The sequence below is a fragment of the Bradysia coprophila genome, chromosome X (assembly GCF_014529535.1).
Source record: "Bradysia coprophila strain Holo2 chromosome X, BU_Bcop_v1, whole genome shotgun sequence".
In the NCBI taxonomy this organism is placed as follows: Eukaryota; Metazoa; Arthropoda; class Insecta; order Diptera; family Sciaridae; genus Bradysia; species Bradysia coprophila.
The window spans coordinates 7957901-7968861 of NC_050737.1; the positions used below are offsets into that span (position 1 = coordinate 7957901).

At 34.9% G+C, this 10961-nt stretch overlaps 1 protein-coding gene across 1 annotated transcript; it reads left to right on the forward strand.

The window, feature by feature from the left end:
* The first annotated feature begins 8229 nt into the window (after positions 1-8229).
* On the forward strand, positions 8230-10754 carry LOC119085765. The gene is made up of 4 exons (XM_037196249.1): positions 8230-8445; positions 8548-8659; positions 10304-10522; positions 10598-10754. The coding sequence occupies exons 1-4, from the start codon at positions 8428-8430 to the stop codon at positions 10726-10728; spliced, it is 480 nt and encodes a 159-aa protein (XP_037052144.1). The 5' UTR covers positions 8230-8427; the 3' UTR covers positions 10729-10754.
* Positions 10755-10961: the final 207 nt, after the last annotated feature.

A 10961-nucleotide genomic window follows, 5' to 3' on the forward strand; every position in this document is an offset into this window, starting at 1 on the left:
TTAGCTATTTTCAAGTTTCTTTATTTTGTCATAATTCATACTGAGTCCCTATTTTCAATCACGACAGATGAATCTTCCTAGAAAATGGTGTAATTTTGCGTAAAAAGGGACCGTATTTTCTAAGGAGATTCATATTACATAATTGAAAATAGGGACACTGGATGTTGCTACTGTTAGCATCTACTTAAATACACCATTCTCAAATTTTGAACCTTTATGCCTTAAAATATCAATTACTATCCACTCAACGGTAAATGGAACTACGATAATTAACTTTGATAATCGAATATAAAGGCAGATTAAATTACAATTATCGATTACGAAGATTTTTAGCTTATCGTGAGTTGACAACAAGTATAGGAGTTAATAACGAGCTTTCGAACAATTTGTATGACATTCACAATGGTGCATTGGAATTGTTTACAGATAATAAACCTTACAAATGCAATAAAAACAGTTCAAATGGTCGGTATGTATTACTATACTGGCTTTCAAATCAGTGTGCACTCATAATCGATCGTTTTAATTTGAATTTTATTTTATATCGTTAATTATCGATAAAATCAATTATATCGTATCGCAATCAAATCGAGTAAATATCTCGATAATCGATAGTTACCAGCATTTTGATATTTTTCGATAAATTGTTGATAAATTGATAAATTTCGATAACAGATAAATTGTCATGAATTTTCTGAATTATATCAAAATATCAATACACCTACAAATATTGACAGTCTTGAATGGTTCTTTGGCTTTTGTACCAGCAAACTGTTTGCAACACGTGTGCGACAAAAATTTCGACTGGGAAAAAATTAAAAATATTCCATATTTTGCCTACGTAAAACGAAAATGTCATAATTACTTATTCTTTGGATCTGTTTTTTGATAGTTATCGAACTGTGAACGTGAATTAACAAATTTTCAATTTTCACCGTGACACAGTAACACATTTTTGATTACTGTGAAGTTAGTACATGAGAGAGCCGAGTACATGAAAAGTGAACGGACCCCAAATTCTCTCAGTACTCCGAATATTTCCAATACTCCGAATACTCACAATCTCTTCTAATTAATAAAAAAAGCGGTCACCACTGGGATTGAAATCAGGCCCTTTTACGTACCAGTCCACAATAATTCTTCTGATCTAAATCGTTCATAGTGATTAGAAGGTAATTGTCGTCCACTTTCAACTTAGCATTTGTTCCATATATGTAAGATCTACGACAAAAAAATTTTTTTGCAATTTTTTCTAGTAATAGGACTTGCGTCACGGGCGCTATGCTAACACGCGCCCATGATATTAATTATCAGACAAGATACTATCAGGCAGGCAGTTACCCATGTCTTATTATACTCGTTTGAAAGCTTGTATCATAAGACATCTAGAAAAAAAAATTCAACCGAGTAACTGACTGCCTTCCCGAGATACCTTGGAATAATTGATTGGTTCAAGATGACCAGAAGGCAGGCAGTTACCCATGTCTTATTATACTCGCTTGACAGTTTGTATCATCAGACATCTAGAAAAAAAAGTTTCAAATGTGTAACTGACTGCCTTCCCGAGATATCACTCCAAGAATTTTGTTCCTTGAAATAATTGATTGGTCCAAGATGCCAGAAGGCAGGCAGTTACCCATGTCCTCTTGTACTCGTTTGAACGCTTGTAACTGTGTAACTGGCTGCTTTTACAAGATATCGCTTCCACAATTTGTTACTAGAAAGTTCTTCTTGTTCGGAAGCCATTGTCTTATTGTACTCGTTAGAAAGCTTGTTTAATATGACTACAAAACACAGATAATTTATTGGCAGGGGCTGCCTTCTGAAGTTACAGCTTCTAGAATTTTTGAATTGAAATTCTGTCTGTCGATCTTAGTAGTGTATAGTCAATGTACACTAGGGTGTAGCGTTTTGACGAAAGTATTATGTTTTTTAAGGCCTGCGGGTAGGTTCGATGCAGAATGGTCCCCTGATCACGAAAATACCGGAAAAAAAATTTGAAGTTCGAAGCTCCCATGCGCACCTCTGAAAACCGACTTTTTGGAAGCCACGGTCTCTACGAGTAATTATCATATACACTCAACAATTTTTTTCCACACAGTCGCCAGAACTGATCTCACTGTAGCTTTGGGACCAAAAAGTCGGTTTTTACAGGTGCGCGCATGAGAGCTTCGAACTTCAAAATTTTTGTATTTTCGTGATCAGTGGACCCTTCTGCATCGAACCTACCCGCAGGCCTTAAAAAAGAAAACACTTTCGTCAAATCGCTACACCCTATTGTACACGTTCACATAATGAGTAGGGGTAGGGGAATCCCTTTCATTTTTCTTATACTCGATGTACGCTCGTATATCCAGCATATCGAGTATATTTGAATATATTGCGTATAAATAGCATATCTCTGACAACTCACCTGAAAAATAATTAAATTTTACCTTGAAGCATTTGGGTCAAACAAACTGCCAGTGTGTAGCTGAGTGATAAGACTTTGGAAAAAGTTTTTTTTACGTACTGATCACATCAAGATTTCAAAGTATTATCGCTCGGCAGATATTGGTCCAATTGAAAAACTAATTGCGTCACTGGACTACTAAGATCACTCGCTACACACTGGCAGCAATGAACGTCAACACAAGGTATGGTCGAATGTCAAACTTTTTATGTAGCGGAGGACATATCGATTTCATGTAAACAAACTCACCTCTCATGAGAGGTGAGTTTGCTTATATGAAATCGATTTGTCCTCCGGTTTGTATGAACAGACCATACCTGGTTTGTACATTCATTGACTGGCAGTTTGTTTGACCAAAATCCGTCGAGGTAAAATTTAATTGTTTTCAGGTAACGGTTGTCAAAGATATGCGGAGTATATTCAATTATACTCGATATACTGGATATACGAGCGTATATCGAGTATAAATAAAATGAATGGATTTCACCTAGTGTTTTAGGTCAGGTGAATTATCACCGCCTGGTGTGCTTGAGGTTCTGGGTTCAAACCTCGTCATTGTTTCATTTTTTTATAAGTAACGTCGCAACAAATTTATTGCAAACGCTAATAGGTTTGTTTCAAATACCTGTCAGCCCGAACTTTGACAACACGAACGACGACGATTTCGACCACAGAGATACATAACAGAGAACATAACCTAAACGTCAACCAATTTCTTTGTAAATTTTTCGTTAAAATTAGCGTCAACCTGAAAGTTGAGGATAAGTTTCCCTTGGAACAAATCTATAGAAAAAGTCTTTTTATATCATTAGCGTCGTCAGTAATGTCTGGTTGAAAATCACATACAAGTTGAATCTACTACAATCCTACATCGTCTAATGAAGTGACAGCGTTTGACCCTTATAAACATTGTTCAAGACATTGTTACTGTTTAAGAAAATAAGTGAGCTAGTCTTTTTGTTAAACTTGTACATTTTATATCGCCCACCATGATTGAATGTTTGGTTATGTTACAAGGAGAGAAATTCGACATGTTTTCTAGTTTGGGTGTGGTTGTGGTTTGCAAATGATTCCGCAAGAATTTCGTTAAACAAATGAAAATATTAATTTTTATTTCCTTTTGTTAGGCACGCAACATTGGTCGCAACAGGAATTACATAAAAAATCTAGATTTTCATTTGCGAAAGAAATTTTGTGTGGAGTCCACACAACAACTCTTAAACCAGAAAACATTGCGAATTTCACTTTTCTCTCCCTGTAACATAACCAAACATTCAATGATGGTGGGCGATATAAAATGTACAAGTTTAACAAAAAGACTAGCTCACATATTTCATTAAACAGTAACAATGTTTATAAGGGTAAAACGCTGTCACTTCATTAGACGGTGTAGGATTGAAGTAGATTCGACTTGTATTTGATTTTCAACCAGACATTACTGACGACGCTAATGAAATCAAAAGACTTTTATTATAGGTTTGTTCCAAGGGAAACTTATCCTCAACTTTCAGGTTGACGCAAATTTTAACGAAAAATTTACAAAGAAATTGGTTGACGTTTAGGTTATGTTCATCTCTGTGGTCGAAATCGTCGTCGTTCGTGTTGTCAAAGTTCGGTTTGACAGGTATTTGAAACAAACCTATTCGTTCGCAATAAATTTGTTGCGACGTTACTTATAAAAAAATGAAACAATGACGAGGTTTGAACCCAGAACCTCAAGCACACCAGGCGGCGATAATTCACCTGACCCAAAACACTCATTATGTGAACGTGTATATTGACTGTACAATATAAAGATCGACAGAAAGAATTTCAATTCAAAAATTCTAGAAGCTGTAACTTTGGAAAGCAGCCCGCGCCAATAAAATTATCTGTGTTTTGCAGTCATAATAATCAAGCTTTCAAACGAGTACAATAAGACACAGGTAACGCCGGCCTTCTAGTGGCTTCCGAACAAGAAGAACTTTCTACTAACAAATTCTTGAAGTGATATCTTGTGAAGGCAGCCAGTTGCTCATATGGAATTTCGTATTAAGATGTCTTATTATACAAGATTTCAAACGAGTTTTTTTTTTAAATAATCTATTTATTATCATCCCAATATATTTCTGTGTGGAACACTATTTCACGAGTATAATAAGACATGGGTAACTGCCTGCCTTCTGGTCATCTTGACTCAATCAATTATTCCAAGGAACAAAATTCTTGGAGTGATATCTCGGGAAGGCAGTCAGTTACTCGGTTGAATTTTTTTTTCTAGATGTCTAATAATACAAGCTTTCAAACGAGTATAATAAGACATGGGTAACTGCCTGCCTGATAATATCTTGTCTGATAATTAATATCTTTTATATGGAACATATGCTAAGTTGAAAGTGGACGACAATTACCTTCTAATCTGTATGAACGATTTAGATCAGAAGAATTATTGTGGACTGGTACGTGAGAGGGCCCAAGTTCAACCCCAGCGGTGAGCGTTTTTTTTTATTAATTAGGCGAGATTGTGAGTATTCGAAGTATTGGAAATATTCGGAGTACTGAGAGAATTTGGGGTTCGTTCACTTTTCATGTACTCGGCTCTCTCATGTACTAAGTTCACAGTAATCATTTTTGCATGCTTTAATGGGCTTACTTTTTCAGAAAAAGTTTTTGGTTCAGAGAAATCATCAAAAGTCGAATATCTTTGCGCAAAAATGTAGGCTAGAAATTTGCCAAGGGGTGAGCGCCTCTTATGGCTCATAAGACTGCGTCTGCTCGTAATTTAGAAGCTATACTAAAAAATATATTTGAAAGAGCGAAAAGTTGAGAATTTTTTTCTGCTTCACGAATTGAATTAAAATGCGTTTTAATTTCATCAATGGTACTTAATTTTACCCGGTGCCAGGCTGCGTTTCTTCGCTGAATTGCTAAAATCTGTGTACATACAGGTTTCTTAACAAGTTTTAGTCATCTTTTATAGACTATTATGGATCGAATACAAAATAGATTTACTATTTTTTCGAAATCTAGATTCATTTGCATATATCTGATAAATCTAAAAAATATCATGCACTGACAAAAAAGAGTTGAAAATCTTAAATGCAGCAGGTAACTTTGTCTCCAGGTAATGTACATTATCTGCCACAGTTGTATTTTTTGTATGAGACACAATAGTTCGATGCTAATGACACCTTTTTTTAAATGCTTGACTATGTTTTATTTGTCTTTCACAAAATCTTGTGACTATCACAAAACAGATGGCGCAGGTTTCTAAGCCTAAATTATTTTGATGCAATCTAAACGGATTTTTTAAATATTCAAACTCAAAATTCATTTTCTATTAGTATTACCAAGATTGTACGTGTTCGTCTCGAAACAACAATCGTTTTTAGCCCCGTACGAAGTACGAAGGGGCTTATAGGATTACGATGCCGTGTGTAATTGATGGAATTCGAAGCAGACGGTAAGGGCAAAGTGTTTGCCTATGTTCATAGATGACGAATCCGCAATAAAAATTTGGGCCGTCTGTCCGTCTGTCCGTCACGTCGATATCTTGAGTAAATCAAATCCGATTTCAAATTTTTTTTTTCCCTGAAAGATAGTCAAAATAGTGAGGCTAAGTTCGAAGATGGGCATATTCGGGTCGGCCCTTCGTGAGTTAGGGCCACCTAAGTGATTTAAGGTCTTTTGGTGATATTTATGGCAAAATAAACGATGGAAATGTAAATGACACGGCAAATGATAGGTATTGTCAACATCAATCCAGAAAAAAAAAGTTTTTTAAAATCGGGTGTGTGGACCGTGAGTTAGGGCCTTAGAAGTGAAAAGCTACTAGGGCCCTATCTGTATTTTACATAGAACTCAATTAAATTTCATTCGTTTTTCGTAATTTTTGTGTCATTTGGAAGGTAATCAAAGGCCGAATAGAATGTTGTTGAAAAAAAAAATTGGGTCCTCGGACTAAGGCCGCTACTAGGGCCCTATGCGTATTTTACATACAACTCGAGTAAATTTCATCCGTTTTTCGTAATTTTTGTTCCATTTGAAAGATAATCGAACACCGAATAGAATGTTGTTGAAAAAAAAATTAAATTTGGGCCCTTGGACTAAGGCCGCTACTAGGGCCCTATGTGTATTTTACATATAACTCGAGCAAATTTCATCCGTTTTTCGTAATTTTTGTTTCATTTGGAAGGTAATCAAAGGCCGAATAGAATGTTGTTCAAAAAAAATTAAATTTGGGTCCTTGGACTAAGGCCACTACTAGGGCCCTATGTGTATTTTACATTGAACTCGAGTAAATTTCATTCGTTTTTCGTAATTTTTGTGTCATTTGGAAGGTAATCAAAGGCCGAATAGAATGTTGTTGAAAAAAAAAAAATTAAATTTGGGTCCTCGGACTAAGGCCGCTACTAGGGCCCTATGCGTATTCTACATACAACTCGAGTAAATTTCATCCGTTTTTCGTAATTTTTGTTTCATTTGAAAGATAATCGAACACCGAATAAAATGTTGTTGAAAAAAAAATTAAATTTGGGTCCTTGGACTAAGGCCGCTACTAGGGCCCTATGTGTATTTTACATATAGCTCGAGCAAATTTCATCCGTTTTTCGTAATTTTTGTTTCATTTGGAAGGTAATCAAAGGCCGAATAGAATGTTGTTGAAAAAAAATTAAATTTGGGTCCTCGGAGTAAGGCCGCTACTAGGGCCCTATGTGTATTTTACATATAACTCGAGCAAATTTCATCCGTTTTCCGTATTTTTTGTTTCATTTGGAAGGTAATCAAAGGCCGAATAGAATGTAGTTGAAAAAAAAAATTGGATCCTCGGACTGAGGCCGATACTAGGCCCTATGTGTATTTATACTCAATAAATTAAAATTTTAGGGCTAATTGAAATTTTTGTTTTATTTGAAAGGAACGTCGTACGGGGCTTCGTAATTGCGCTATGCGCAATTTCTAAGATGTACACATTACATAATAATTTTACTTTACCTACTTTAACCGGCGCATAGGCTTACGGTCAAAGTAGGGTGACAGACGCACTAGGGTCACGTACGCAATAGATATACGGGTTTGTACGGGGCTCAGTCGCAGCAAACGCTCCGACTGTTCTGATGGCTCGTTTCATATAAAAAAATTATGAGAACAATTGGCCGTTATAATGAATTTGTGATCAGAGGTGAGTAAGTTTAATAATTACTTAATAGTGGCTACTCCTATAGTTCGTAATACGTTGGCAGCATGTTCAGTACAACATTCAAAAGATTTGAAACATCTGGTTGGCACGACCACAATTCACAATTCAGAAACACCAGAAATCTTACAAAATGACTGGGAAAACCATTAAGTTGAGAAAATATAAAAGAATTCTAGCATTAATATTTATCAAAAAAATGTGTCAGGTACTATTGTATTGCTGCAATCAGCATGAATATACTCGAAGGTCATTAACAGGTAATTTTACATTTTCGTGTAACCGTCGATTTAGGTCTTCCTTTTATGCTTTTCTTCGTGCTCAAATAATACCAAATTTGCATTTCGCGAGCTTAAGGCTTGATTTCCACCTACAAAAAAATGAATTTTTTTAAATTTTTGTTTTATTTACTTAGGCTTCATCTCCTCTTACCAAAAAAGTACTCCGTGTGAGACAAAATTGAATTTTATCAATTTTTGCTTTGTTTATTTGACATTTCGCTCTCTCATGATAAACTGATCTCATCATAAAAATATAATTTTGGTGGGTTTCGTATGTTTCTTTCGTTTTTTTTGTTCCACACGTATTCCACCACATAGTAGTAGCGTTTGTCTATACGTTTCTTCAATTCCACACGTACGTGTGAGTGAAACGACAGTGAAGAGTGTCTTCTATTGACAACATGTAGAACGAACAAAGAGCTTCGGACAAGTAATTTGAAACCGACCGTCAGTGAGGACAGTTCAACTAACGATTTATCATTGAAAATTTTACCTTTTTCAAAAACAAGTGACTAAAAATGAATACCAAAAGCAATGTAAGTGTACCAAATAAATTTGTTGTTTTTATTATTGAGCAAATGAGTTCTTGAGGTCAAATGGCAACAGCAAAATTAACATAAAAATAATTTCTTTTTTAGATTTCCGTACATTTTGATCAGAATTTGTTTGAAGATCAGCATAAGAATTTTGGCTTTAACAGCAATTCTCTCGATAGTGCTACGAATGTTAACAGCTATGAACTGAATGAGCGTAAGTAATTTGATTTAAATATTTGGTCACAAATTAAAACGGGAAATTGATGTTTTATCAACAACTAGTTAAGATTTTTCTTGATTCTTTTTTTTAAATCTTTTGATTTTTCTTGCAAAACTACACAAAAATCAAAACAATTAGAAAAAAATGATTTAGATCAAGAAAAGTTCGGGTGCTAGGCTAGTTTTCGAGAAACGAGGTGAGAAAGTTTGGGATATAGTACTCCCGTTTTTTACCTTTTTTGGTCAGATGGAACCAAGTATTTCATGGTTTTTTTTACGAAAACGATAGAGAATTAATTTTCCTACATTAGGGATTTTTCAAGAATTTTTGGACAACACCGTGTGGTGCAAAAGAGTCTCCAAATTCAATATTTCTACATCGTCAGTTCTACAATTTTGATGCCCAGAAAATTCTACATCGAAATATGGTGTATATTGTCTGTTAAAAGTCACAGGGTGTGCCTAAACACAACAAAAGTGTTATCATGACAGAAAAATTATTTTATTTATCTTTGCAAGTCAATTAGATTTTTATGATGGTATTTGTGTCAAAGTTGCATGTTGATCAAGTTGTTAAAATCGTACCAAAAAAAAACGAAAAATACCACCAATTTTTAAAGTGTGAATACTAGAAAGTTATTTTTTATGACTCCCTGTGGGCCAGTTATTATTCTAAGATATGAAAATCAACATGCAACTGTAAGACAAATCCCATCATAAAAATCTAATTGATTCGCAAAGGTAAATAAAATGATTTTTCTGTCACGATAACACTTTTGCTGTGTTTAAGAGGCACCGGTACTTTGCCGAAAAGCATACATTAGGGCGATTTTTAAATACAGGATTTTAGTTTACTTTTGATGATATCGTTCCATCAGAATCCTTTTTCAAAAATGTACGACCGCAATTCCAACCACGAATGTGTTAGCTTTCAACAGAAAATAGATTTGGTTGTAACAATTTGACCAGCTCTGAGAACAATGAGCAGTTCATGAAAATTTCATTAAACTGCTCACTTTTCTCAGAGCTGATCAAACGACTACAACCAAAACTAATTTTTATTTAAAGCTAACAGATTCGTGGTCGGAATTGCGGTCGTACATTTTTCAAAAAGGATTCTGATGAAAAGATATTAACAAAAATGAAATACGAAACACGCAAATGTAGGCTACAATTTTAGCTAAGTGCCGGTGCCTCTTAAGAACAATATACACCATATTTCAATGTAGAATTTTCCGGGCATCAAAATTGTAGAATAATTGGGGTACACTCAAAAATGTAAAAAAAGTGAAAAAAACGGTTTTTCAAATTAAATATTGTGTTTGGAGACTTTTTTGGTGTGTTTTCCAAAAATTCGTGAAAAATTCCATACACCAGATGGATACACTGACGTTAGATTTTTTTTTTTTTCAACGTTATTCAATCCAATACTTGGTGAAATCTGACAAAAAAAGGTCAAAAACGGGAGTACCCCAAACTTTCCCCCTCTTTTCAAGAAAACGACAAGCCTGGCACCCAAACTTTTCTAAATCAGGACATCGAACTATAACAGAAACCGTGCGAAATTATGGACACAGAATGTTCTAGACTATTGGCAGAATTATATTGCAAAACACTCATTTGAATTTTTTTCCCACAGACGAAGCGTACGCAAATATTTTTTCTACAAATTTGGACGATCTACTGGAAACTTCCGTTGATGACTCGATGGACGAAGAAACAGAAGAATTGATATCGGAAGCGATGGTCCTACCTCCAGAGCAGAGAGAACGCCGGCTGAACGAAATCCATCAGCATATTCGTTTTTTGAAACGACAAGAAAAAAGTAAAAAGATCCTCAATGAAAAAAACCATAGACGTAAGTTTGTTTAAAAAGAGAAATATCACCAACAATTCTATTAACTCATTTCTCCTTTCTTTCAAATCCTTACAGCATTTGACGACACAAATATTGGCTTATGTTCGGTGTGCATGGATGACAATTTTCAGATCGTTCATCCAGTTGGAGGAGACACGGCTTGTGACGACTGCTTTCGAAAAATGCAAGAAAAAACTATTTGTTAAAAAAATTAAGCTCAATAAATGTCAAATGCTCAAAAATTAGTACTTTTGTTTGTTCTGTTTCTTTGCCGTTGTGATTTCAATGGTTAGGTTTTACTTCATGCCTTATCGGTCGCAAACAATTCCTGTCTAACAACTTGAAAGTTGACTATGAAATGTGATAGTCAACAATCAAGTTATTCAACTATCAACGTAGGTAGTTTTTAACTCCCTTTACCATAATGGCTTACACCAGA

Bases quoted from the DNA above. Each gene is read 5' to 3' on its own strand.
- LOC119085765 (XM_037196249.1), top strand. The intron at 8,660-10,303 runs GTAAGTAATTTG...TTTTTCCCACAG, and splicing joins CAGCTATGAACTGAATGAGC to ACGAAGCGTACGCAAATATT. The intron at 10,523-10,597 runs GTAAGTTTGTTT...AAATCCTTACAG, and splicing joins CAATGAAAAAAACCATAGAC to CATTTGACGACACAAATATT.